Source organism: Dendronephthya gigantea, unplaced genomic scaffold (genome assembly GCF_004324835.1).
Source record: "Dendronephthya gigantea isolate DGI-Jeju-01 unplaced genomic scaffold, DenGig_1.0 000001F, whole genome shotgun sequence".
Taxonomy (NCBI): domain Eukaryota; kingdom Metazoa; phylum Cnidaria; class Anthozoa; order Malacalcyonacea; family Nephtheidae; genus Dendronephthya; species Dendronephthya gigantea.
This window is the reverse complement of record NW_021163011.1, coordinates 1,847,920-1,875,576: the sequence shown is the minus strand read 5'-3', so window position 1 is coordinate 1,875,576 and position 27,657 is coordinate 1,847,920. Positions and strand designations below refer to the sequence as shown.

Genomic DNA, 27,657 nt, shown 5'->3' with positions numbered 1-27,657 from the left:
TTGTTCAGAGTCGCTAAAATGATCAAGACTATAACCTTTACGGTCAAGCGTAAAATATCTGCCCCCATTTTCGGTTCCAAAACGAATATTCGTTAACTCTCTTGGTGCTTCCAATGCAGTGGCGTAGCCAGCCTGACGATTTTGTCCCACTAGCTATATAAATTTCGTGTTCTTATAATTATTCATTTCCTTAGAAATTTATTGTTTTCACAGTCAATGAACACTAAAATATTAGCTTAGCGGGACAAATCGTCAGGCTGGCTACGCTACTGTTTCAATGTGATTTCAAAAGTTCCGCTACACAAACTACACAATCGAGAATGCTATATGGCAGCATGCAGAGAAAAAAAAATAAAAAGGCCATGGCATTATGCGGCCAAGCGGAACATATGCAGGTATATGCAGCAGCTGTTTGCGAAAAACTCACGAGGCTTGACCGAGTCTACTACTTTGGGTTAAAAAACATCGCCATAACCTAAAAAATGCTTGACCAAAGCCGCACATTTTGTCTACTAATTGGAAGCTTTGCAGCTAGAGTGACCTATATTTCAACCAACTCAAAACTGAGAGTTACCCGTTAATTGTATTTTATTACACTGAGTGACGGTTAAAATACTTCTATTTCCGTTCGTTTGGAAGAAAAATTAAAACAAACAAAATATTCGCCTTCATGTAGCTAGCATCTGGTTTCTATACTGACCTCAAAAATCAGGTGCAAACGTAGCCGATGAATTCGATATCCCTTCTCTCCTAAATAAAAAATAATAAAAAAATGTCTGTTCTAAATCCAACTGGAAGTATAGACCATTAAATCTCAATTATTATGTCTAAATGCTAGGATAACAATTTTTAATTAATTTAAGGGCCGGTTAGACAAAACAATGAATTTTGTTCAAATTCAGTTCCCCCCAAACGAAATAATATTCCTGGGAACCCGTTCACCTTATACTGGATTGCTTCCGGAGTGGGTCGTCAAATTTTGTAGTTATTAAACGATAGTAAAAGCCAAATGAAGATATTGTGACAAGTGAATCCGGTAAAGTGTAAACGTGGCCTGGTAATGATTTGGAATAGAATCGATTTTCGTCTTGCATAATTGATTTAGTCCTAATTTTTATAATAATGAATAATGTTTAAAGGTTGTAATTTTCGTTTTATATTATATCATTCAAAATTGTCGGCTGGTATACTGACTTTTCTTCATTTATATAGATTTTCAATTCAGGTGAACGTGAATGTATGCTTTTAAAAGTGGCAGTGTATCTTGACTTCATACTAACATTTTGGTGAGGAAAACGTCGAAAGGAATGCCATCGTTGTCTAATAGATCTGGAACGTCATCTTCCTGGATGATGCTGGCGCCGACAACCTCTAACGCTACAAATCACACGGTGTCATTTAAATAACACAGTGTGAATTTAGGGATCGGTCACTTGATGTGAAGAAGGGGGCGATGGAGGAGAAACTCGAAATCTTGATCTCTAAAAGAGGGCTCCCTATGCTTGCCTATATATATATGCCATATAATGATAGTGAGCGTGGTAACTTGATTATAAAGTGACTGAGAGAACAATCGAGGAATGACTGACAATTACCACGCTTATGAGGCTCAAACATACACTGGTGTACGTTAATACTTGAATTCGATGATACTTGAATTCAGTCTCTTAGGTTCTGAATAGCCCTTTTTTCCTACATTTTTCTACCGAATTGACTATTTACTAATACAAAAAGGAATTGAATCACTAGCGTGATCAGAGTTTTCAGTATTCTGTAATTAAAAGGTGCTCACCTGATCTGAATTGTTCAGGTATAATATGACCACCACAAGACGCGTCTAGTATTCCAAACAAACATTTTATATTACTCGAATCAAAAAGGCATGGGAAATCTAGATCAAATTCTCTGGATTCCATCAGGTTTCTTATGTGATCTCTCATCAACGTCCTTGGGTTTTCTACGTGCAAAGAATAATACTTTACCATATGACGTATGCCCTGATAAAAGATCAGTAATTCAAGCTTAACAAATGACGAGACTAGTGATTCATCGAATAAGTCATTCCAAACCAGCTTCTACATCGCCAGAAAGCCTTCTTCAAATTTATGGAATAATTTTGACTCGAAAGTGTAACATCGTTCCCAGAGTTTGACTTGCCAGTAGGCTTGGTGGGCGTTCGCTGGCTAGGCCTCCTGCACTTTTTGGCCCCATTCACAAGGGATGATCCGAGGCTTTCGGGAACGGTGGGAAAATATTTTCTCGCTTCATTCGTGCGACGCACTTTTTTGAAAAATCTGCACAAACCTGGTAGCTGGTAGCATTTTGCAATTATAAGGTAATAGTGAAAAGGTTCAGAGAATTTACGCGAAGGTTCCTTGATTTCCAGGTGAAGGAAGAGATTATAATCAACCACCGATCTGTTACCGAGCATGCTAAGAAACACCACCTACCGGGCCGTTCGAACACCAATCGTGCAGTTATATTTTCAAACAATGCTAAAATTTTGTGCTTTTTCAAATACTGTTCAGCTATATCTTCCATTTTCCTCTCTTCCTTTTCTTTCTTTCCGTCCATCTTTACTTTGCGCAATTGTTGCTAGGCTACTGAGTGGTAGAGTATGTCGGTACTATATTCCAGCGGTTGACAAAATGAAACAAATATGGCGGCCGAATTCAAAGAAACTTCGAACTTCAAATTTTATAATACAATCCCCTCTGCCAACTGCGCAGAAAGTGATATTTCTCAAGGTCTAGAAGCAATTCCAATACGATTTCAAAATGCCATCCAAATAAAGAAATCGTTTCAGGTATTTCTTACGTGAAGATGGTTTTATTTTATATGTATAAATTTAATATGTTTGAGAATTGAGACAAGTCGATAACTGAATGTTAAAATTTGAATTGGAAAACGTACCGCTTACATTGGCGAATAATTATACTTTCATAGATCCACGAAGGACAAACCGCTAAACCGACCAGCCACTCATTGTCGTTAAATGTCGGTTGTCGACGGTTTATGTGGGTAATTACTGGTAATATTTATGTCCGCTTCTGATAGTATAATTCAGAATATAATTAGCATAATATAAGTCGCACCGGATTCGGAAGTGAATTTTCGGTCAAATTTTACTTATTTTTTTTTGACAAACCACCAACTCGTTGAGTCTTGTTCCTCCACCAATGGGTTTTTATTCAAACAATATGTTATAAAACTTCAATCACAGGCCACTATTCACTATGAATGGATTACATATATATTTCTACTCTTCATACATATTTCTACTCTTGATTTTTCTTTATCTTTATTTAAGCTAGGGTGTAAGTTGTGTTAGGCAGGAAAAAAATTATGGTTGACGTTCAGTAATTACTGGCTGAAGTTAGTTAAATTAATTCAACTTAAGTAATGAAATAGTTTATTCAATAGTAAAGTTATAACCTGAAGTAGGTACCAGTGTATACTTGCCAACCCTACACACAGTATCTATACCACATGGCACACACAGTGCCTATAGCTTACTATTGTACTCAGTGTACTTTTAGTTGGGTCACCCACAATATACTCTATCAGCATATTATTGCCAGAAAAATTAATTAAAAAAAATCTGCAGATAGCAGTAGCACTATCCACCTTCAGAACAACTGCCCCCAGGCAGGGTGATATGGATAATTGAAGGGTGATTCTCTGGTCTCACACATGTGACACTGCTATTCTATTTTGTTACATGCAATATAAGAAGCCTGTAGAAACAGCAATGTTACGTGTGTGACCAAAGAAAGCCATGTAGGGGCAAAGCCGAATGTCTACCATGAAAAATTTCGAATGTCTACAATGAAAAAGGTTCATCCTCTCCTCTAAATGCTTGTCAACACTTCTGTAAAGGTATATTGGTTCCGGAATCCTATTAGAACTATTGTAAATACCTATTGAGTATGCAAGCATAAAAGCGGACCTAGAATCGATCCCTGAGGAACACCAGACAGCATAAAGTGTGGTTCAGATGTAACACATGGCGACGATGCCAAGTGACATCGCCCAAAAGGTTATTTCATAGAGAGATGATTCTCTAGAGTCGATCCTTGATGAACACTATACATGGCAGTGGTTCAGACGTAAGGCTAAGCACACGGACTCTCAGTTTCGTATGGCCAAAATGATTTTCAAACTGAGAAAGATTACGCGTAGTGCCGAAGTTGTGAACTGTTTAGGACTGATTTAATCGAAACCCCTTGCATATTCTAAACGAATCGTGTTGAACATGACAGCCTTTTACGGTAACACGTGAATGTCATGAATGAATGCGAGATGGATGAATGAGATGGATGAATGAAATGGATTTCAAGTTCTACTCTAACGAGCCACGTGCAAAGACGCAAAGCATCCTTCTTCAACACATGCATGAAAAAGATTTTTCATGTTGACCAATAAATGTAGAAAATAGCAATAACATGAAAACGAGCCTCAGGGGCCAAGACCGCGAGCCTCGTTCTCGCGTTAGGGCTTATTTCCATACTTATTTGTCAAAATTAAAAAATCTTTTTCATGCACGGGTTATAAAAGGATGTTTTGCATCTTTGCACATAACTTGTGAGAGTAAAACTTGAAATCCATCTCATTTAAAGTGACTCTAAATTTAAAACGATAATGTTGTGACGTGATTACCGAAAAGGTCTATTGATGCCAACATTTAATCTAAAATACCCTTTTCATAATTACATGACAAATTTAAATTATCGTTTTCAATTTAGAACCACCTTAAATGAAATGGACTTTAATTTTGCTCTCATGAGACATGTGCAAAGATACAAAACATTCCACTTTGACACATGAAAAAAGATAAAATTTTAAACAATAAATGTGGAAATAAGCCATAACACTTACGGGCCTACGGCCGAACCGTCGTCAGCTTGGATACAGTCACAGACTACATGCAACTCGTGCAAATAATAAGTTTGCGATATGTAATATAATAGTATATGTTGTCTAACTTACAATAGTATATGTTGTCTAATCAGAAACAAGGAATCGCGTAATGGTTTCCACATGCACTTTATGTATACTGCATGAATTATTATTTCGTTCGTTACCATTGTGGCATGCGATTTATTATTATGTCTATGACATTAAAAATCTAAAATCATATATATAAACAAAAATTCTAAAAGGTTAAGCTAAGCTAACACTAAGGGGAGTATATATACGACTCACACAAATCTCAAGTAATATCGTCTCGCGTATAAAGTTTCATTCATCCTAGCATCTGTATTACATTTACAACAATACTACATCCATACGACTGCGGATTATATTATTTATATGTTCATCTGTTACAAGTACTGCAGCATCTTCTTATACATTCGTCAATACATATGAGTATTGGAATTGGCATTTACCACGGTAGCCCCGGGGTTTACCACTGTCGTGTTATTGACGGTATGAAGTTGGGACCATTGTCCAACAACGATAGGCTTTGGTTTATCGCGGCAACAAAATATAGCTGCGACAATGATAATCGCGAGAAAAATCACGGCAGATCCAGCTATAACTCCAATGATAAGCGTAGACAGCGGACAATCTTTGCACCTGTCATCACGGCAACATCCATCTCCACAGTCACTGTCGCTATCGCACGCGATGCCTTCACAGTCGTCTATGCACATGTAAGTAGGCCCTTTTCCGCAGCACTGTTTCTCGCATTTTAATTTTGTTTTAATATAACGGCAATCTCTTGATTCGATCCCTACAACTAACGCGATCAGAATAAACGCGCACAGTAAAATTTTCCAAATAGCCATGTCTGGCCACTGGCTCTGTTTTACGCAACGCCAACAATGGCAAGAAATGAAATCTAACACCAGAAATCGTTGCTTGCGCAATTGCAACATGGTATCGCTAATTGTATGCACGGCGCTGCTATCTATGTACACTGATTTGTACAATTAAATAATAACTTTGTTTGCGGAGTAACTTGCCAAAGAATTGATTATAAGTCCGTAATTTGGAGGCTGTTATTTTTTATGATAGATGTGATTCCTTCCATAAGTTGAAATAAAGGCGCAAAACATTTATATAAATATTCACTCGTCTGCATCTGCACACTACTATAAATGAAGTCCATTTTTTAAAAAAATCAATAAAAAGTACAGTATAAAAATTAAATAGCTTATATTCCGCCATCTTGGGTGGCATAAGTCTTTTATTCAGCCGATTACTACAAATCTTCACAAGTCTTCTAAGTAAGCCTGCCACAGTACTACAATTTCTTAGTATTGCATTCTATGTTTGTTTGCTTTTAATTTGCGATATTTTAGTTTAATTTTCACCCCATATGGCCAACCCCGTACCCAGGCTCTTTAGTGGAAAACATATAACGTTACATTCAGTTATTATATAGAGGCCAGCTGACTAAAATCGAGTGCACGGTGGTGCTTGTGGTGAACACCCCCGTGCGCTCCCACTTTTTAGCTGACTTCCATGAAATAGCTGAATGCAACGTTATATTTTTTACTACTAAAGCGCCTGGGTATGAGGCTGCTATATGGCGGTAGAAAGCAAAAGGTGCGATTACGACAAAGGGATTTTAGCGTAATTACGCTACGATGCAAAGGAATTTTTTGTGGACATAAAATTTAGTGTGTTTGAATTGGAGTTCTTCTGGTATTTGTAAGAAACAGGATTTAAAAGAAAAACACAAAACACTGAAAAGCCTTTTGACTGAACGTGCAAGGTATTCATGTTCTTCGATCTCATTCGAAAAATCTAAATTTTCTGATTTTAGTATGTCACGAGAGCCACGTGTGGACCAGAAGTTCATATAGACTTGGATACGTCGATGTACCCTGGGTGTGACTGCGCGAATGAGTGTGATGAGACGAGTTGCGCGTGCATAGTTAGATACGGGCCCAACTATGATAATCGACATCGTTTATTGAAGATGGAAAATAATGCTGGTATGTTTCACCCATATTAACTTCAGATGCACTAAATCTAGAACGTTACATAAGAGCAGCCGCTTTTCTTTTAGGGTACTGTTTGCCGATATTCGAGTGCAACAGAAACTGTGGCTGTTCTGCAACGTGCAGAAACCGAGTAACGCAGCAAGGCATCACGGTCAGACTTGAAATTATTCAGACGAGCAAAAGAGGGCTAGGGGTAAGAACTTTAGAACCAATCCCCAAGCAAAATTTCATCGCCGAGTACTGTGGAGAAATCATAAGTTATAAAGAAGCTAAGAGGCGCACCGCGTCAAGAACTGGTAAGACGGAATCGAACTACTTGTTGGTTCTTAAAGAACATATATCAGAAGGGAACGTTCTCAGGACACACATCGATGCCACGGACGTCGGCAATGTAGCGAGATTCATGAACCATTCATGTCAACCAAATATGACGATGTTTCCAGTAAGGATTAACTCTCCCGTCCCTAGACTTTGTTTATTCTCTTCTCGAGATATCGTCAATGGTGAAGAACTTACATTTAGTTACGGTGATGCTTCGTGTACGTCGGCGGATTATGGTGAAGTTGAGAAAAACTTGCATCTGAATTTTGAAACTTTGCGGACGAAATGTTTATGCGAAGCAGATCAGTGTGCAGGATTTTTGCCTTTCGATGATTGCTTGTATAATAAGTAATGTAATTTGTACTTGTACATTATTTTGAGTGAGTTTTTTCGATAGAAGTGCACGAACCTCAGTCCTCATATCGTCCTCATTTGAAAACGAGGGTCGTTTTGACTGCTTGAGACGATTAGAGAAAATTATTTTCTTTTGCTTTGAAAATTCTTTCATTTGCTTTGCAAATCGACTGATGGAATATTAAATGATCAAACAAATCCCTCAAATAACCACTCTGGCCTTGATGAGAATTTGTCCTACGTTATCCTACGTATGTAACATACACTGTTTCCTGAACAAGCTGTCTGGGTATATATATTGATTTTGGCAGGTTATTTTAGCTTCGTCGGACAAGTTTAGGTTCGTTGATAAGCAACGAAATAGTTTTATCGATAAAGTTAGAAAGGGTGGAATTGCCATTGCCTTTCGCTTCATAGATTTGAGACCAACCTTTTAATCACAGGGCAAAATCTGTAACCGCAGTTAACATTGGTTACAGAAAAAGTTTTGCTTTAAAGTGTCCTTCAGTTTTTGTACATGATATGTACATAGAACTACATTACTACTTTACAGGTTATAGTATGCAGCGTTAGCACGTTTCATCACATCGCTCCTTAAAATCTACGCATATGTAGTGGTAGTACCTCTGAACTTCAATTTAGATTTTTCAGCTGTAGCCCAATATACGAGTATTTACCAATGTAAGGTGCGTTCATATCCAACATATACTCATTCCTTATACTCTAAAGGCTCTACCAATATGCCTCCAAAAAGGTTTCACTGGGTTGACAGTTATGCCAAAAAGAGAAAAATTTTATCAGCCAGATTCGGGACTTTTAAAGTTTGTGTTAAGTAGTTGTTCGAAAACAATCGCTAACAACCTTCCATACTTTTCCTTCTGCGGTAAGCACAAAATTCTGAGAAAAAATTTTAGCTTTAGTATCTTCATACTCAACATTCCCACTAACAAAGACTGCAATAGTTCTGCCTCCTGGTACAGCTTTCTCTAAAGAGAATTAAATAAATATTAAAATAAGCAACAATTGTCATATGTATTAACATGCGATATTCTTCATTACCATGGTACAAGGTATATTGGGGTGAAAAACAGGTAGGCAAAGCTCTAGTTCTTATTGCTATCAACTTTCTGGAGTGATAGAATAGATCGAGATGCATTAGTATTAATCATGTATTCATTTATATTTCCAGCATTAATAGTATTGCCAAGCATTAATATCAGTCATGTATTCATTTTTTGTGTCTTGTAATCATCTATATATTTATTATATTATTAATTAAGCACTTAATTTTTTCACACATGACAAGTGGTTTCAAACACTGATTTGAATTTAATATTTTGACCATAGGCAACTCTGACATATTGAACTTACTTGATATATTGCTTATTAAACAAACACAACAAATATTGTAAAAATGTTTGTGTAATTTTATGACAATTGTTCTGCATATCACCAGAATAAGTAAATAAAGTAATTGCTGTATAGGAGGTAGTGCCTTGAATATCAAAATTCACTTATCCATATTACCTGGGACTGGCTGACAATCCATGGAATAGATGTTGTGCACAGTTGTAGGTAGGGAGACAAGGAATTCATTTAATTTATCACTCCCTTTTATATGATGGCCATTCCACACCAAACTTGAAGTGTCTGAATATAACTTTGATAAAACCTGGAGCAAATAATGAAATAAACTATATATATTAGGATAATTTATTTCCTTTTTCCTTTCTGGGGAGGTGGGTTATAAATTGTAGGCAAGTGTCTTATGCTGACTGAAGACAATTGCCAAGATTACCATATATATATAGACAATTCTTGTTGCTGATTGCCGTTCTTTTTTGACAATAGTCAATTCTAAATCCGTCAAATACAATCTTATTTATAACAACTGCTTAAAATAAACAAAAAATTCTCATGACCTTGTCATACTAATTTTCTTGGAAAAGCTTTTTAGGTTGAAAGGTATATAATAGGAATTGCTAAATAGCAGGCAACCGGCTATTTAGTTCTAACCCCAATCCTCACCCTAACCTCAATCCTAACTCTAACCTTAGAAAGAAAAATTGGGTAAAACTCAATTGTGAAGTCAATCATGTGTTACTCATATGAGAAAACCAAATCTTATTTTTACAAGTGCTAATTAGTAATTACTGAAACACATGAAATGTCCTATCTTTGCTGTCCCTTAGTGTTCAGAGTTTAATCCAGTTGTCCAGGATTCAGATTTTCTCTCATTAATTTTCTGGCAAAATAACCATTAACCAACATAATCAACATTCTGGGAGGAAAGCAAACTTTTCAGCAAATACCACGTGAGAAGATATAGCACTTACAACAGATCTTTTGCGACACGCTTATGGCTAAAATCCATATAAACTGCTATAATTTTATTAAAATTCAAACTGTTCTAGTCCACTTACATGTCTGCGTTTGTCAAACGTCTCATAGTAAAGTTGAATGAATTCCTCCCCTGATTTCGAAGCTTGCTCGGCCAGAAGCTTTTTGTTCTAAGTGGGAAAGAGTTTCACATTCAAGAAAAGCAATAAGCGCTATTTGCAGCAATGATTAAAATAAAATATTGTATACTTTGTATATTTACCTCCTGTTTTGAAGCCGCCATATTGGATTTGACAGTTTTCTTCCTCGATTGGTCAGCTTTAAACCAGGGGGGATAAGAACTCGTTCGATAAGGACGAGAGGGTAAGATTTTTCATTAATAAATTGCTCCATAAAAATATATATATACTTTGCCACGAACACATAAAATAGACCTATTGACAGCTATGATTGTCATACAAAAATGCATCCTTATATTATGTCTCCATCTATCAATTAACTATCAAGGGCGAATCTTGGGTAATGTCAAGTCAGTCGCGCGATTGCAAAATTTATCAGTTTTGCAATATCCGGCCTCCATATTTTGCAGTTATCAAGCTGTTATCCCTCCATATTTTGCAGTTATCAAGTGAATTACAACGACTACCACACAGAAAACCACAGTTGGTTATTTAAAATTGAAGTCTTTACGTGGAAAAAACTTTTTGTCACACTTTGGCACATGCACTTTCTTGACCTTCAGAAGGGAGTGTAATTTTCGTTCGTGGTGCCTTAACTGATCACCGATTAGTATTAAAATCGGTCTCGTCTGATGATAGGACTGGAGAAACTTGAGCGATAGAGTTAACGTGAATATAGGTCCAGTCCTCACATAACTTACCCATTGGCCATTTCAACAATATTCGTGATCCTTTACCAAAAGAAAAGATGGCGGTTATACCCAGACAATGAATCTAGCATCTCTTACTGAACAACCGTTCACTCAAAATAGCAGGTTAATATATTGAAAAAGGTGACAATATGCTACTGATTGACTAGAGATGTATTATTATACACTAAATATATCATACATAATCGATTTTGGTGTTGTGGCAGGTGATTAAATAATAAGACATTCAGTGAGATTGAACTGCGTCTCAGCGTTTTAGGTTCACTATTGTTGTCTGTGCAGAAAAGAAAATTGAAATAAAAATAATTTTGATTAACTTCCTGGTCCTGGATATGCTTAACCAAACATACATATACAACTTAAACGAGGCGGAAAGTGTAATCTATTGTTAAGTATGAGGTTTTTATTGCCGCACGAGAGATGTTTGAATTGTCTATTAAGGTCTTCTTCTTTTACTTTGCACGGGTTGTATATTCGATAAGAATATCTTGCTAATTGTATACTTGCTGACTCATCAGCGCTCCTATAATGAAACCTAAAATGGCGGCCCATCCGGCCTAAGGCCTATCTCGCCGTCGATTGTCGACGAAACCTTGTTCGTTGACATGTAGTTTCCAGCGTTTATATCGCGGAAACGTTTTCTTTTGTTGATAACAGCAAGTAAGGCAATCCTAAATCTACGCATACGAAAGAAATAGATGAAAGGATTGATGCATGCGTTAATGTAGATAAATGAAAATAATCTTCGCCATGCCACGAAGTCTGTAACGGACATCATTTGAAGAATGGCGTACGGCAGGTACGTCGCATAAAATAGGCAAACAACGATAAATGTGTTCAACGCGGATTTTAGAAAAACCCTCTCGGCCTTTTCTCGTTTCGAGGTAATCTGCGACGAGTTTTGTACGTGCACTTTGCGTCCATTACGTGCTGACAATTGATTTCTAACAGCTTTGAACACCACAGCATACATAACAGCGACGAAAAGCATTTTTGCCAAAACAAGTGCACTCAGAGACTTATCCAATATATGATGATGTTCGCCTGCTGATAAATAGTCGAAAAAATGAGCGATGACCAACGCTGTTGCGACGAGCCAGGACCCGAGTATCATCAACAATGTCCTCGCTCTAGTTATGAGTGTCGGATACCTTAACGGATAGATCACCGCGACAAACTTGTCCACAGCAACCGTTAACACGGCCGTGCCGCTTAAAAACAAACAAAACGTGTTCAAAGACGTGTAGTACTCGCTGTATTCGCCTCTTCCTATATTTGTAAGATATATATTCCATGGTAAAAACGTCGAGAGCGATATGAAATCCGCCACGGAAAGATGAAGAATTAGTAAGTCGGAGTTTTTGCGCCGTAGTTCGGTCGTTGTCGCGAACAAAATGATCACAAGAAAGTTCGCTGTCGAACCAATGACAACTTGCAACGAGGCAAAACTCGTTAGGAAATCCAACTCTATATCATTTATCAATTTTGATGTAAGATTGCTCATCGTTAAACCAACGCCGGGACGAATTACATTCGTATTCAGTCGTACCGTACGCGAAAATTCATTAACGTATTTTTTAATTATATCAATCCATGCCAATTTTTCATATGTGACATGTGGCACATGAATGATAGACAGAAAAAATTATCCAATGTAAACCTACCAAAGGGAACGTGTCTGGAGTCATTATATGTTTGCGTTTGTCGTAATTGCATGCTAAAAAATATTCAAAGGGCCAAGCGGATCCCAATCATACTGCATTGCATTGTTATTGGATTATGCATGAATGGAACTTTGTCGAAGGTTGCTTCTTGTTTGAAATTGCAGTAATTAAAAAAATTAAAACAATTTATAAAGATTTTCAGCAGGTCAGCGTCCTATGGCATAGGAAGAAAAGGCTAAGCATGCATATGAGTTATACGCAAGAATAAGAACAAAGCGCACTAAATATGCGGCTGCAGATTTCTGTTTAACAGCGAAAGAAACTTGTTCTTTTAAAGGGATTTACAGAAATTAATAAATCAATTTACGACAGGTCTTTTTGCCAAAGTGCCAAGCGTTTTCAGTGGATAAACAGTTTTAATGGATTTTGAACTTTAAGGGATCATGCAAAGCCGGTGCCGTTCATTTTTTATTGTTTATCATATCCAATTTAGCTGTGAATTTATTGAATTTTATCTTCCTTTATAACTTACCTCGTATAAATTATGACACATGGATCTTGTTAAGTTGGCGATATCAATATAGTCTGGTTGATTATGTGCTTGTTAAGATGATTTAAAGCGTCGCTATATTTTGATTGCGTTACCGCGTCCTGTTTCGAGGCAAAAGACTGGCAACTAAAGTGACCACATGCATTCTGTTTCAAGATCTTTGGTTCCAACAACATTCACTACCTCCTTGGCCCGCGGATAAGACCTCCACTATAAAACAAGAAAATCTTAACACCGCATTTGAAGTCGATCCGACCAGGTTTTTTTCAACTTTTCCTTCCTATATTTAACTAATTTACTGTACGATTGTATAAAAAGTGACCTAACAATTGTTGAGTAAATCAAATCAGTCTTATCATTGCTTTGCCAACATAATTTAGACAAAAGGCAAACTGTTGCACTGTATAAGTTGGAAGTAGGAGTTTGGAGGAAAATATACTTAGCCTATGTCAACACTTGGTGAATATTTTTTAGTGGCGAATAATGCCGGCACTGAAGTTACTTTAATGTCGCTATAAAGAAGGTCGTGTTACGTAATTTGTGATGAAAATTTCACTTGTGCAAGAAAGACTTTAGAGCAATGCGTGTGAATTAATCGCTTTTCGATTTTATTTTGTTTGTCAAAGTTTAGTAGGGTCCAAAAAATTCACCTTAAAATATGATCATGTATATTCGTAGAAAGCAGAGATCTAATGTCAGTAATGATGTTATGATATTATAATTGTGAGAAAATGAGAAATTTAGTATTTGAGATTCGCTTCAAATGCTTGATATTGTTGATCAACCTCCTCCTTTTTTTCGTGCTAGGCAGATGTAAATAAGGTTATAATTGAATTAGAGTTTTTGAAACAACCTCAAAAGTATTTTATATGTACTGAAATACCATGCAGGAGGGGGCATTGACTGCATGCACAGATCGTGTAGAGTTATTTGGCCTCGTAAATCCTATAATTTAAACGTTTGGTGTGTCTGTTCACGTGCCTATAAACGCGCTTAAATTTTTAACATTATATATTTTATGTTTTAGTTACTTTGGTGTTCCTAGAATATTTGGTATAGTCGTGCAAACCCATACCTGTTGTAGAAAATACTAAATAAATTCATTCAAAATGAAAAAGTAGACATTCAATTCTTTAAAATATAAAAGGTTGATACTGATTCGTTGCATTTCTAATCTTTTAATTATATGTATGACGCCTGTCAATGCCGTCTCCTATGCAAATTTTTGAAACTCTAAGCAATCTGTTGTCTCTTTTCAAACGAGCCTATGTGTAATAGTATACAGTCTACATGTCCACTTTTGTAAAAATTATTATTTTCCCATGCCAAATGTAAGGTTAATTTAGAAAAGAAAGATCGTAATATATATAATGTAATCATATCTGTTATTAAACCATTTCAAATTATACATTCGCGACTTTAATGAACACCTGCTGACCTGCACCGCCAAGTGTTTTGATTAAAGATGGACTTTTTAGACTAACTTTGTCATATATACAAATGGTAACGCGTTACAATAGAAATGTAACTTAGCAGTGTTTTCAGAGCTACTAGCTTGTAATCTTAGTATTCTATATTTTAATTCATTATCATTATGTGAACAAACAAAATTAGCAAACGTAACACCCGCTTTTAATATTCATAGTAGATAAAATTTAATGTATATTTATTCACCGCTCCGAAGGTGATGAGGGGTAAACTGCGACTATGTCAGTCCCTAATAGTTTGGTCAGTATAAATTTTGATTGAATTCCACTCACCAATATATGCTTTAAAGATGAACAACATCACATCAAACGTGGTAAACGATATTGAAATAAAACTTCTCATCTCCTTTGCATCATTGCAAGTTATTGTAGGCTCGACGGCAAATCTTCTTGTTATCATCTTGTTCGCAACACGGAGCCAGTTACGTCGCAAAAACTCAGATTTGCTAATACTTCACCTGGCTTTGGCAGATTTCATATCCCTCTCGGCCTTTTTACCTTGGAATATTAACCTCACGTATGTAGGAAGAAGCGAATATAGTGAATACTATACATCTTTGAATACGTTTTGCTTGTTTTTAAGCGGAACGGCTGTATTGATGGTGGCTGTGGACAAATTCGTCGCGGTGGTTTACCCATTAAGGTATGCAACGATTGTAACCCGAGCGAGGACCTTGTTGATGATACTTGGATCATGGCTCGCGGCTACCGCGTTGGTCATTGCTCATTTCTTTGACGCCCTATCCTCACGGCAACATCATGATATATTGGATAAAGCACTCAGTGCTCTTGTTTTAACAAAAATGCTATTTGTTGCCGCCCTCTATGCAGTGGTTTTTAAAGCTGTAAGAAATCAACTAACAGCGCAGGCTAGCCGCATCTTCAACTACCCAAATTCGTCACAGATCAGCGCGAAACGAGAGAGGGTAGAAAGTATTTTTGTCAAATCTGCGTTGAACACATTCATTGTCGTGTGTCTATTTTACGCGACGTACTTGCCGTACGCTATTCTCCAAATGATGTCTAATTCAGACTTCATGACATGGCGAAAACTATTTTCATTTATCTATATCAATGCATGCATCAATCCTTTTATCTATTTTTTCCGTATGCGAAGATTCAGGATTGCCTTAATTCATTTGATGAGCAGAAGGAGACGAATTGATGTAAACGCGAAACTCTTCGTGTCGACAAACAAAGTTTCATCGACAATTGAGGTCAAAACAGATTACTGAATAGTTATGTAAACGGAGGACTAAACCTGTATTATTATACTTGTGCAAATGACAAACGCGTCATTTAGGACACTGGCACTACTGCAAAGAGTAAAACTGCACTACTACCGAGGCTGGCCGGCTTAGTTTAAATCATAGAAATTGAAAATTTACATAGACTGTGTCGTCTGTGTGTTTACGATACATGATTCAGCTGTCTGTATATTTGCACATGTGCCGCCTGAATGGCCAAAACTGCAATCCTAAACAACAATAGTGTCCACAGATCCCAACATTGAATCACATCTAATCAAACAATTTGCTAATGTATAATATAGTTTAACCGTAGAAATCATTAGAAACCGTTTGGAACGAATTGTCACATTGCTTCATTAAATACGCGATTCATGCTATCTCATTCACTAATTATTCTGTTTCTTATTTGCATTTTAAATACGCAGAGTCGACAGAGAGATTCATTAAATCCTGTAGTGATTATTAAAAGGCTTTTAATTATAACACATTGTATTCCTGAAAATTAACTACAAAGTTAACTAAACTGAAATAACTGCAAGAACTACTTTATGAGAACTAGCTGTTTTTACCAGTCACTATATACTTGTATATTTTCAGTCCATTCATTACACCTTGTCACCATGAAAAACTGGTACACAATCCAGCTGAGCCAAGCACAAAGGTGAACCAAATAAAAAACTCGCGCTTTTTGGAGTAGTACTTTTTGGACATTTCTAATTTTGCGGATGAATGCCTGTTTAAGTCGGTATTGAAAGAAGAGCAATGCGAGTGAGCTAAATTTGTCAGTGCATAGAGAGATAGATATAGATATTTGAACAAACCTAAAATTGTGATGTATATGAATCCTGAAAAAAATAGACACTAGAAGATTAAACTTTGAAGCCATTATATCGCTCAACTGGGAGATCAATTACTTAAAAATCCCTCGTTGCTCGAAGAAGACAGCAGCTTGATAGAACAACGACTATATTGAACATCCAAAAGCAATTGGGGCGAACTGGTCACAAAAATTGACAAACTTTGAGAATGCAACCGGTCCGCATACATCCCCGATGTATTATTTTATGACTATTATCGCCCAGACTTCAGTAGTTCTGCTGATGTATCATGAGGATATCATCGTTGCAATATTTAATTCCAAACAATGGCGCTGCAAGACCGAAATTGACTTTCAAACCTGTTTGACTAAACACGACTCAAGTAACTCATGTCAGTCGAGCAAAGAACAGTACATATTAACGATGCCGGATAATTAATAGGCGGCACAACATTCCACCCGGCGTAAACGTTGCCACCTCTTATTCAGGGACACGTGCCTACAGAAATATCAACTGTTACATGACCCCTGGGTATGTCATTGCAAAAACTAAATATATAGATAGCTACATACTTAGGCGTGAGACAGTTAACACTGCCAAAGTTGCGAGAAATCAACCCTCAGCGCAGGCAGTCCACATCTTGAACTGTCCAAATTTGTCACAGATCACGACGAAACGAGAAACAGTAGAAGGTTATTTTTATTAAATAGAACAGCAGCCTATTGAACATCTGAAACAATTGGGAGTTGGGCCGGAGCTTGGTCACAAAAGTCGACAAACTTTGAGCAACTGGTTCGCGTGCAAAATCGCTGTATCATTGCCTGGAATTAGTTCCAGCATATAATGCATGCTGTTGTATCATAACGATCTTGATCGTTACAATAAATTTAATTCCCAATCAATAGCGCTACAAGTTTTTTCAAGCCTTTATATGACTAAACACGACACAAGTGACTCAACATAATCTAAAACTATACATGCATTCTTGTTAAACGCTCATTCACTACAATCTTGAGAAAATTCGTGAAATTTACAGAGAGACTTCTTCGATGATAATACGCGACACAGAGTACCACCCTGTGTAAGCGTCACCAGCTTTTGCACCAGGACACGTGCCTATAGAAATACCAACGGTAACTTGACCTCTGGGTATTTCATTGCAAAAACCATCTAAAGTCTTAGGCGAATGACGGTTAACAGCGCCAGTTGCGTATATTGATGTGTCGATTGTAGCTGGGTTCCTGCACTCCTGGCCTGAAAAAGAATGCAAACATTTCAGACGATTTGGCCGGCATGAGGTTAACGACAATCGATTATCTTGTTTTTCATAACCACTCACCGTTTATTGTCAAAAACCAGCGGCGACAACATCCACCCGAACATCCAATCACTCTCATGGCTCCGTTGAATGTCACTCGTAAAGACGTATGTGATTCTCTCTTGGTGTACGTGCATGTCGCCTGTTCATCATTCATGAAAATTATACATAAAATTAATGATGGATGAAAAATAGATAAGTGACAAGGATTTCAACACTAATTGAACCGATATTGAACCTATTTATTTGGAGATGGATTGTAACGCAGAGTGCGGTCGTACGAATCATGATTTGATTGATGGAAACACGAGGTTCCAGCGGAATACATTTATGCTCATTGCCGTTGTCGCCCCATTTTTAGTGACCATTGCTCATGTTTAAGCTGCAAAAGGTCCCCCCTATCAGAGTTTTCCCGATGAGTCGTGTATATACAAGTCCGCCCTTACAACTGCGAGTATCGTCAGCTTCTCATTGTAATGGAAAGATTTGCAATGATGCATTCTAAAAAGCATTCTTCGTGTATGTAATAACCCACATTCAGTGGCGTAACTGCATGGGCAATAAAGCACAAACTATATTATCTGTATCGTTATAGGTAGACATAGGCCGTAAATTTAGCTTATTTTATAGTCCATCATATATATAGTGAATATCATATAGGGCCCACAAGTGAATGATTGACGGGGGCCCACGACGATAGGGTTACGTTGCTGCTCACATTGAATGTAGTAAATCAAGTGCTCTGAAATAGCTAACTTTATTGCATTATTAATCATTTCATTAACACAAGTCATGCACATAGCAATATATATGGCTATTTGGCATAAACGTAGATTATGTGCATGTTGGGAAGTCGGACGACTTTTGCAAGCATATTTGCTCTAATTTATCACTAAATAGCTATCACGTTTCCTCGGGTCGGAACTATACGAAAAATGTTTTTTAGCCAAAAATCGCTTTGGAGAAGTTCCGATTTACCTTAAGTGGACCAGCATCTTTGTCATCATTCATTGAAGGAAACACACACTGTTTAATTAGCCTCATTGGGACAGTATTTTGATTTCCCGAGTCCCCGGGACACGTTGAGCCTCCATCATTGCAGTTACAACTGCAGCTCGCTCCCTGTTCAAAGAAATTAGTTAGTAAGATAAGTAAATCAGGCATATAGTATTTTTTTGAGGCCAAAAAACTGTACGTAGACAGTTATAACATGCAACACACATGCACGTAACGGTTATCCATGTAACAAAATGCGCCCTGATTCTTCCGCGGAGGCATATCAAGCTAATTACTGCCAAGCAACTTTCTCGATCTCCTCATTTTGGCGAGAATCGAGGATTACATCTAGGAAAATATTGATACGATTGCCAATGAATCGTTTGATGTCACACCTGAACTAGCTTTTCAAAAAAAGAAAGGCCAATGATAACAAAACAGAGTGCAATTGAAAATTTCATCCTTTCGTCAAATGTTTTCGGCGAGTAATACCTCTCTTGCAGAACCTTGTGACTTTCGACCAACCGAGCAAATCCTAACTGAAACCCAAATCTCTGTACTTGTGTTAAAAAATGAAAAATGCCTTCCGGTATGCTCTCTTTCATTCATCGCAATCTTGACATATAAGCTCTTGTAAACAATGAAGCTTTTATGTTGTTAGCCATATTGCCAAACATTTGGGACAAGTTGGTGACACGCATATGATTAAGATCCTTAAAAAAGCGCTTTGTGCATGGTGGGTGGCGTTTCATCCGATAATCAACGTTCAAACTAGTCAAAAAGAGTTACGACTAGTTGGACTTGGAAGTCATAACCTTTATGTTTGCTTTTGCAGATATTTTTGTCAGCAAAATTGCGTATATTTTATATTACATGCACCATAACAGTCTTCAATGCAGCGGATTTAATACTGTGCATAGAATTTATATAAAACTGCTCCCCCTTCCCCACCTCCTAGTGACTGGTTTGCATGGCAGTTCCGCTTTCACTTAAAATTGCTAAAAAAGCTTTCATGACGAGTTTATTTCCCCCAGTGCGCTCACGGAAAGGTTTTCTGTAGAAACTGGATAGTACATAATAGCACAGTGTGCCGGATAATAGTTAGTCGTTGTTGGATGGCATAGCTATTAACATGCTGTTATTGTGTGCGCATGGAATAGAGTTTTAAAGCAACTATGCAAAAGAAATATCAAATACCAAAGTTCACAAAATATAATTTTATATTTTTTTCTCCGTGATTACGTTAATATGTACTATTGCAATTAAGTACTGGGGCTGTTCAGGTTGTAGAAAGTCGGGATTGTCAAAGTTCTCAAGACGCCAATGAGAACTTTTTGTCTGAGACTTTCCGCTTTCTTATATTAAATTATATTTCCCCAGCTTTTTTTTTCGAACAGGCATGCTTTGTGCTAAATCTTTTGGTGCATGTTAAAACTATATATACATTTTGTTAATTAACATGATAAGAGTTTTGTTTTGCTGACCATCGAACGCAAGTATCATCAGTTCTGCCTTTAAGGCAAAATTGTGTATATTTTATAATTACATGCACCATTACAGTCTTCAATGCAGCGGATTTAATACGGTGCATGGAATTTAAGTATAAAACTGCCCCCCTACGCCACCTCTCAGTGACTGGTTTGCGCTATCAGTTCCGCTTTCACTTGAAATTGCTAAAAAAGCTTTTATGGCGAGTTTATTTCCCCCAGTGCGCTCACGGAAAGGTTTTATATGTAGAAACTGGATAGCACATAATAGCACAGTGTGATAATAGTTAGTCGTTGTTGGATGGCATAACTGTTAACATGCTGTCAGTGTGTGCGCATGAAATAAAGTTTTGAAGCAACCATGCAAAAAATATCAAATATCAAAGTTCACAAAATATACTTTTATATTTTTTTCCCCGTGATTACGTTAATATGTACTATTGCAATTGAGTAATGGGGCAGTTCAGGTTGTAGAAAGTATGGGATCGCCATTCGCCAAAGTTCTCAAGACGCCAATGAAAACTTTTTGTTTGAGACTTTCCGCCGTTTCCGTTCATATTTCCCCAGCTTTTTTTTGCTTGTGCTAAATCTCTTCGTGCATGTTAAAACTATCATGATATTTAGTTCATTAACATGATAAGAGTTTTGTTTTGCTGACTATCGAACGCAAGTGTCATCAGTTTTGCCTTTAAGTGAAACTTCTTAACTGATAATTTATTCCCACTAATCTTGGCAAAGTAATAAATGAAAGCTAACACATTGAATTCTAGTTTAGGGTCCATTAATACTCGAGCGATTTTTGCTACGATTTTCATCTTTTGCTGGATGTGAACGAGAAGATAAATTAGGGATGTGCAAATAAGAGTAGTTATACACCAAAGCTTGTTTAACTTTTCACGCGTTCAAATCTTATCATTGCGAAAATTGAAAGTACCCCAAAAATTTTATCGTGAGAAAGGCTAATTATCCGCATAGTTTGTATATATTTAGGCGAATTTGAATGGTAGTTTGTCTTGCTGCATCAAATATCTGTTAGTATAAATACGGTTAAGGAAAACTACGGAAAATTACGTCATAAAACGGCTCTTGTGCACTCTCCTTGCCAGATAAATAATCTTTCCCAATTTAATCTGTCACCAGATAAATGCTTCACTAATTAAATTTTTGCCGTCATTTCGAATTCGGATCTCCCTATCATGCACATTCATTCCCAATCCCCGCGCAGTTTCTGAACGCGCGAGTCTGTGTCGTCTGACATATTCGTCTACATGGTTCGTCTAGATAGTTTGTCTTGTGTATATACTTAGACGAATCTGTTCATACTAACTCTCCTTACAAAGGCCCTCAGGTGGAAACGTCGAAAAGTGTTTTGTCCATTTTAGGCAGTTGTTATACCACATTTGATGCTAAGTTGTTTGAAGACGCTGCCACGCTGCTCCCTGGTTATATTCCTCAAATATAGTCCATGCAAGAGATTATTTAAGTTAGGGAGAGTTAATTTGTGGTCAAATATTGTCGCTTTAAAAGAGCTTCTTTTAATTCAGTTAAAATTCTTATGAAACGCCATAGTTTACTTTCACATCAAAGGTTTCTATGGATATTCATCACGTGTTTCTCCCTAATATCTGATCAGATGTCCTGTTGAACTTCCCAGATTTCTAAGGCATAAATATCACAACTCCATTCGAGAAAAATAGATACGAGACAATGAGGTTTGTTTACATGATCTTATCATCCGGTAAGTACTTTTATCATCTGTGATACGTGTAAATTCCTTTACGCTTATGCTAGCTAGTAAAGAAACGGCACCCAGTGCGCGTTAATGCAATTTCAGCCGGATAAAGTATATATGTTTGCATAAGTTCTGCCGTTTGCAATTGCGCAAAAATGTAGTTGGCTTTTGACTACACACATAACTGATACGTCCGTGGTATTACTGACAGACGTATAACTGATGAGTTGACTATTAGGAATGTTGTTAAGAATTGTATACATCCAACCCAAGATCTCGTACGAAGGAGAAAAAATGAGAAAAATCCCTTGTAGACAGGAAGCGAAGCAATCGATTGTTTAGCAAATTCCTCTCCAGATGAGAAATGAAGAATTGAGTTTCAAGAACCGAAATTAAGCTTGTTGCTGATATAAACGAGTCAGAATGAAATCGAGGCTTATCATAATATATTACGGAAGTGTTTTCCGCTTTCAATCAAAGTAAACGAACTGCATTCAAAATAACGCAGTGCCAAAGTTTAATAACATAAAGATATAAGAATCTCCTTTTTGAAAGCCTACCCTTTAAAAGACTCTTTAAAGCGTTCAACTTCTTTTGCAAAGTGGCCATCAACGAATAGCTATCGTTGTCAATAAAGTTTGACAATGAATTAAATGCTTTGAATCCGGCGAAAAAATTGCTACTTGTTACTTGATGAACGTTGCTTCCAGTGGCGTAACTAGAAGGATAATTGGGGGAGGGGGGTGTGAATATTCATATATCCAGTTCTGCCCTACGGATTTCTTTTGTAATTACAATAGCTTATAATAGAAATCCGTCAGGCAGAACTGAATATATGAATAGTCACCCCCCCCAATTATCGTTCTAGTTACGCCACTGGTTGTTTCACAAAGCATTGTCAAATTTACATTGGAAGTAAATGATATTCAGTTTTAAGTTTTTTTTATAAATACCATTCAATGCGAATTCAGGTTATTAACGTTTTGCGTCGAATGCTTTTGGAGAAATAATTAATGGCATTGAACTTTAACAAACATTAATGCATTTCCATCTGTTCACATGAATTCTCTCAAGATTAATTTATCGATGGAGCGAACAATCGCTCTAGCGAACAAGATTTAGCCTATTGATGTAGCGAACAATAAATGTTTATTTTGTATTTATTGAGGACAATGGGTTACGTGCACAACCAGAGGAAAAAGTAGTTTCAGTCTTCAGCAAGAAGCTATTCGATTTAGAATTAAATTGGATTTTGCGATAATGTTGAAGTATACAAGCCTCTTTAATGATAATATAATAATGACCTAAAAGACCCTTCTTCCCCGTTTCCCAGGCCACATGACCTAATTTACATGAATGGTGTCCTGGAATATCTCCCTCATTTTAACCAATCTTCTATCATGATCAACTATCAACTACCAACATTAACTTTAACGTAAGAAACTGGTCGTGGCGAGTGACATTACATCTGTTCCTGATACCATGCCATTTGGGCGTGGCATTACATCTGTTCCTGATACCATGCCATTTGGGCGGGGTATTACATCTGTTCCTGATACCATGCCATTTGGGCGTGGCATTACATTCTGTTACTGATAGTTGATGTGTAGCAGTCTGCTTTTAATAAAACGCTTTTGTATCCCCTTTTCTATTTTTTTTAAGGATTGCTCTTATTTGTAATCATCAAAGCCGGAGATTGCGGTAAGATATTGCCATATACCCGTGCTTTCGTTATCCTTAAAGGTTTCTTTGGGATAAAGAAGAACTAGAAATCAAATTATATAAGAATACTGTTTTCCATTAGTTTATACTTAACAAAGACTTGGAGTTGAATTTTCATTCCAGCTATAAATATTATTTTTTGTTACTGTCGTTGTAATGGAAGTGTTGATAAAATATTGCATCAATTCATTTCCTCAAGTCGATCAATTCATGTGAATTCAAATTTGTATTTGCTTCCTGTGTGTTTCCTATTGGTTAATCGCTTCGGGAACGAAATTTAATGATCAATTTTGAACAATTTTCTATGAAATGAATTGATCGACTTGAGAGAAGGATTTGGTGCAATATTTTATCAACACTTCCATTTCAACGACAGTAGCCTCGAATAGATGTCAGATGTTGTGGGTATTGCAAGGTTGTTTGTGGAAAGATATATAGATGTCGTAACAGGCAATTTGAGTTCAACTGAATTAGACATAAATATTGTGATGTAAAAGTTTGTCATTTAATTAGAAACTATAAGCTATAACCATTTTTGTTTAATTAGTGCGAATCTCATACGTATATATAGCTATATAAGTATCATTTGAGAGAATACTTCAATTAAGTTTGTGTGTAAGTAGACTACATTCCTTGACGGTTTTTTATATCTCGTATTATAACTATTGAGTCATGGCTATTTGACTTATTTCTTTTTATAATATAGATCATTCATGCCCAAATAAAACACATCCTAAAGTGTTTACAGGACGGGCAGGAAAGGTGACGTTCAGTGCCGGGTATAAAAATGATGTCAGTTGTTACTGGAGAATCATTGCACCTACCGATCATGGCATAATACTCACTGTAAATTTCGTGGATATTCAAGTGTGTTCTTCATGTAACTGCGACGCCCTATACATTCTTGATGGCCCGAGCCAGAATTCAACCGTTATTGGAAAATCGTGCAGTAAACCTTCGCCAATTATTTCCTCTGGCCGATACATGTATCTGATATTTAGATCAGACTCGAGTGTAACAAGAAAGAGATTTGAGATATCCTACACTACAATAAAATATTCTGAAGGTGAATGAATCGGCTTGTAGTTTTGTAGAGACCACGGAGTAGAGTGGCGGAGTAGAGTTTATTCTTTTTGTTTTCCCTATAAAAAATGTATGAGCGTTTTACTCTACCTTTTTACGTTACCTCTTTTTTTACTTTAATAGTGTGTCCTCTTGACAAAGATTCTAAGGAATTCAAAAGCCTTTACTATCCAGACAATTATCTTGGAAATTATTGGTGCAGATGGAGAATAACTGCACAATTCGGTTTTAAAGTGGCAATTACATTTGACGAAATATCGGTAGAGAGATGCAAGCATTGTAGCTGTGACTATATTGTAGTTCACGATGGTCTATCATCCACCTCTAGTCCGTTGCTTGCTAAAATATGTTCCGGACCACGCGAATATGTTTCCACTGGCCGGCATATTTCGGTAATTTTTAGAACCGATGCATTCGTATCGAAACGAGGCTTTCTTGCTAGGTACCGATACGTGATAGGTAAGAAAAAGGGGAGAATCTGGAATTAAGCAATTATATATACATATATAACATAGTTACTAACTGTATACGAGCTATTCTGCGATCTGATTGGCCGAGATACTCATACCGTATATCACCTATATACGCGAGTAGAAGTAGAAAAAAAAATGGCCGACAGTAGAAAAAAAAATGGCCGACAGTTATGCTTGCAGGAGTGGTGAAAAAGCCTTTTCGAAAGTACATTTTTGAGAGCTTTACGACAAATCAAAACAATATGAGATTTTTGCAGAGCTAATGTAAAATCAGACATTCATATACTGAAATTGATTATTGATTGTTTTTACGGTCTGCAAACAAAAATTTATGAATATTTGGCACTCCACATAACGATCTTCCGCGACCCCTGCTATAAATAATGAGGTTAAAGATGGCATCTCTATAGTGACAGCAAAGTTTCAATCAGTTTAACAAGCAGCCTTTTTGTGTGTTAATTGTACGTACAAATACACCAACTATATGGACTAGCAAGGATGATCAACTATATTAGCACTAGATGACGTTTGTTTAGATTTTATATTTTTGTCTGATTAAATGTTACCTTATTGTTCAGAATATACTGTTGGAATAGTGTCACGCCTTTTTGTAAATTAACATCATCGTCGTAATTTTCTATTGATATAGGGACAACAACAAGACCCACCATTGAGCAATCAGGTGAGTGTCCTGAGTATGTATGGAATTCAAATGCCTCGAATACACCAGGTCTGATTTTGTAGGTATTGCAAAGTTGTTTGTGAAACGATAATTAAGGTAATTTAAGGTAATTACTCGCTAGTAAACGACAAACTGATGTCATAACAGGCGATTTGAGCCGAAGAGTGCAATAATGACTGTTTTCACCCGCATGTTTCGTAGTGCAATTATGATGTTCAACTGAATTCGAAATAATTATTGTGATTTGAAAGAATTATTGTGATGTCATTTTGCCATATCTTTTTCGTCCAAAATGCGAAGGCTCTCGCATTCTCACAATCTATTCTTCTACATTCATTCCAACTTAGGGAAATATGCAACCACAACATCTTCAGGTAAGTGTGACATGAAAATATCAATTAACAGGGTGTATAAAAAACGCTACACTTAAATATTCGTGAATATTCGATCTTTTGTAATCGAATAGACACCTCCCGAATTTTTTCTCGGGCGATGAAAACCATCCCACAAACAATAGATTACATTGCCCGCCTTGTTTCCAAGGTATTGTTCTGCGTGCACTCGGGAAGCAAATTCGGAAAGTGTCTATATAGAATGCAATTATCATGAATATTTCACTATTGCGGGTTTTTTATGTACACCCTGTACATTATAATCAATCCAAGAACTCCAAGAAAAAGTTGTTACTTCGGTTAAATCTTAGAATAGAGCAATATATATATATATAATTATAACTTAAACAAGTTAATAACTGAGTATAAGTTATAGACTTATATATCCATCAGACTGCTAACTTATGGACCAAACGAACAAATTAAATCCTTGTCTATCGGAAAGTAATACAATGGATCCCCGACTCTTAGGAGCTAGTGTGAACCAGGGCTTAGACTTTTTAACAAACAGTAAGTCCTGAAAGTGCATCCGACTATTTAACAGCAAAATCTTTTCGACCCTAGGCGAAGACAGAATTTAAAGCAACTGGAAACATGCTAAATTTAAGATTATAATACCACTTGATTTAGTGTTGTTAATAAACACTATAGATTTACTAATAATAACGAGGACGTTCACTGACCAAAAAATTATAAATTATTCATAATTTCTATGCACTTTGTTTTCCACGGTGCGAAACTGCAGTATGAACATTTGTAAAATTCTTATTTCAGAGTTTCGATCTGCTAACTTGGCTGAATGTCCTCATATGCATGCATGCATGGATGTAGGTCCGGCCGTCCAGCATAAGAAAAGCTTTGTAACAGTATGCCGGTGTACTTTGTTCATATTGAAGCAAATATTCATATTCATGATATTGGGCCAGATTCTCATTGATCACAGACAGTCGGCAATGTATCATTAGTGCCCAGTGACGAAGAAGCAATCACCAACAATAGCCTGTCGGTGACTTTTGAGAATCAGGCTTAGTTTATACTTCGAGCAAAGGTACCTGACAATGTATGTCTTATATAGAAAAAGATTCCACCACAGCGTTACGTACTTGGGGAACAGTTGCAATTGTTCTCGTCGTTTTTATCATC

At 36.8% G+C, this 27,657-nt stretch overlaps 6 protein-coding genes across 8 annotated transcripts; 2 read left to right on the top strand and 4 right to left on the bottom strand.

Annotated features, from left to right (window-relative positions):
* Positions 1 to 398: 398 nt before the first annotated feature.
* Positions 399 to 3,217, bottom strand: LOC114530063 (EF-hand calcium-binding domain-containing protein 10-like). Of its 2 annotated transcripts, none has more exons than XR_003687734.1 (4): positions 2,914 to 3,217; positions 1,793 to 1,957; positions 1,281 to 1,377; positions 399 to 750 (listed from the first exon to the last, which is right to left on the bottom strand). XR_003687734.1 is itself a non-coding variant. In XM_028551652.1 (4 exons), the coding sequence occupies exons 1-4, from the start codon at positions 2,572 to 2,574 to the stop codon at positions 702 to 704; spliced, it is 435 nt and encodes a 144-aa protein (XP_028407453.1). In that variant the 5' UTR covers positions 2,575 to 2,905; the 3' UTR covers positions 399 to 701. The 2 variants fall into 2 exon arrangements, 1 of the variants encoding a protein (XP_028407453.1); XM_028551652.1 differs by lacking the exon at positions 2,914 to 3,217 and adding an exon at positions 2,451 to 2,905.
* On the top strand, positions 2,974 to 7,740 carry LOC114530056 (histone-lysine N-methyltransferase SETMAR-like). The gene is made up of 3 exons (XM_028551640.1): positions 2,974 to 3,021; positions 6,776 to 6,947; positions 7,022 to 7,740. Exons 1-3 carry the CDS (start codon positions 3,016 to 3,018, stop codon positions 7,627 to 7,629), a joined length of 786 nt encoding a protein of 261 aa, XP_028407441.1. The 5' UTR covers positions 2,974 to 3,015; the 3' UTR covers positions 7,630 to 7,740.
* A 470-nt stretch (positions 7,741 to 8,210) lies between these two features.
* Positions 8,211 to 10,265, bottom strand: LOC114527626 (NTF2-related export protein 1-like). The gene is made up of 4 exons (XM_028549329.1): positions 10,234 to 10,265; positions 10,055 to 10,141; positions 9,159 to 9,303; positions 8,211 to 8,617 (listed from the first exon to the last, which is right to left on the bottom strand). The coding sequence occupies exons 1-4, from the start codon at positions 10,252 to 10,254 to the stop codon at positions 8,460 to 8,462; spliced, it is 411 nt and encodes a 136-aa protein (XP_028405130.1). The 5' UTR covers positions 10,255 to 10,265; the 3' UTR covers positions 8,211 to 8,459.
* Positions 10,266 to 11,221: 956 nt separating this feature from the next.
* On the bottom strand, positions 11,222 to 12,375 carry LOC114528370 (alpha-1A adrenergic receptor-like). Its single transcript, XM_028549990.1, has one exon. The coding sequence runs from the start codon at positions 12,362 to 12,364 to the stop codon at positions 11,396 to 11,398; it is 969 nt and encodes a 322-aa protein (XP_028405791.1). The 5' UTR covers positions 12,365 to 12,375; the 3' UTR covers positions 11,222 to 11,395.
* A 2,476-nt stretch (positions 12,376 to 14,851) lies between these two features.
* LOC114530698 (free fatty acid receptor 3-like) lies at positions 14,852 to 15,892 on the top strand. The gene is made up of 2 exons (XM_028552308.1): positions 14,852 to 15,078; positions 15,145 to 15,892. Exons 1-2 carry the CDS (start codon positions 14,852 to 14,854, stop codon positions 15,794 to 15,796), a joined length of 879 nt encoding a protein of 292 aa, XP_028408109.1. The 3' UTR covers positions 15,797 to 15,892.
* A 1,493-nt stretch (positions 15,893 to 17,385) lies between these two features.
* LOC114528631 (collagen triple helix repeat-containing protein 1-like) lies at positions 17,386 to 19,564 on the bottom strand. Of its 2 annotated transcripts, none has more exons than XM_028550304.1 (4): positions 19,436 to 19,564; positions 18,926 to 19,069; positions 17,969 to 18,089; positions 17,386 to 17,883 (listed from the first exon to the last, which is right to left on the bottom strand). In XM_028550304.1, exons 1-4 carry the CDS (start codon positions 19,550 to 19,552, stop codon positions 17,660 to 17,662), a joined length of 606 nt encoding a protein of 201 aa, XP_028406105.1. In that variant the 5' UTR covers positions 19,553 to 19,564; the 3' UTR covers positions 17,386 to 17,659. The 2 variants fall into 2 exon arrangements, with proteins under 2 accessions (XP_028406105.1, XP_028406113.1); XM_028550312.1 differs by having other exon boundaries at positions 17,387 to 17,883; positions 19,339 to 19,517.
* Between the last annotated feature and the right edge of the window lie 8,093 nt (positions 19,565 to 27,657).

Bases quoted from the DNA above. Each gene is read 5' to 3' on its own strand.
- LOC114527626 (XM_028549329.1), bottom strand. From the start codon at position 10,254: ATGGCGGCTTCAAAACAGGAG. The intron at 9,304-10,054 runs GTAAGTGGACTA...TATTTGCTCCAG, and splicing joins CGTTTGACAAACGCAGACAT to GTTTTATCAAAGTTATATTC. The intron at 8,618-9,158 runs GTAATATGGATA...AATTCTCTTTAG, and splicing joins GGATTGTCAGCCAGTCCCAG to AGAAAGCTGTACCAGGAGGC.
- LOC114528631 (XM_028550304.1), bottom strand. From the start codon at position 19,552: ATGAATGAAAGAGAGCATACCGGAAGGCATTTTTCATTTTTTAACACA. The intron at 18,090-18,925 runs GTAAATCGGAAC...AATGATGAACAG, and splicing joins AAGATGCTGGTCCACTTAAG to GCGACATGCACGTACACCAA. The intron at 17,884-17,968 runs GTGAGTGGTTAT...ATTCTTTTTCAG, and splicing joins CTGGTTTTTGACAATAAACG to GCCAGGAGTGCAGGAACCCA.
- LOC114530063 (XM_028551652.1), bottom strand. From the start codon at position 2,574: ATGGACGGAAAGAAAGAAAAGGAAGAGAGGAAAATGGAAGATATAGCT. The intron at 1,958-2,450 runs GTAGGTGGTGTT...CTTTGCACGTAG, and splicing joins ATTGGTGTTCGAACGGCCCG to AAAACCCAAGGACGTTGATG. The intron at 1,378-1,792 runs GTGAGCACCTTT...TGTGATTTGTAG, and splicing joins ACCTGAACAATTCAGATCAG to CGTTAGAGGTTGTCGGCGCC.
- LOC114530056 (XM_028551640.1), top strand. The intron at 6,948-7,021 runs GTATGTTTCACC...CTTTTCTTTTAG, and splicing joins GAAGATGGAAAATAATGCTG to GGTACTGTTTGCCGATATTC.
- LOC114528370 (XM_028549990.1), bottom strand. From the start codon at position 12,364: ATGAGCAATCTTACATCAAAATTGATAAATGATATAGAGTTGGATTTC.
- LOC114530698 (XM_028552308.1), top strand. From the start codon at position 14,852: ATGAACAACATCACATCAAACGTGGTAAACGATATTGAAATAAAACTT. The intron at 15,079-15,144 runs GTATGTAGGAAG...CTTGTTTTTAAG, and splicing joins CCTTGGAATATTAACCTCAC to CGGAACGGCTGTATTGATGG.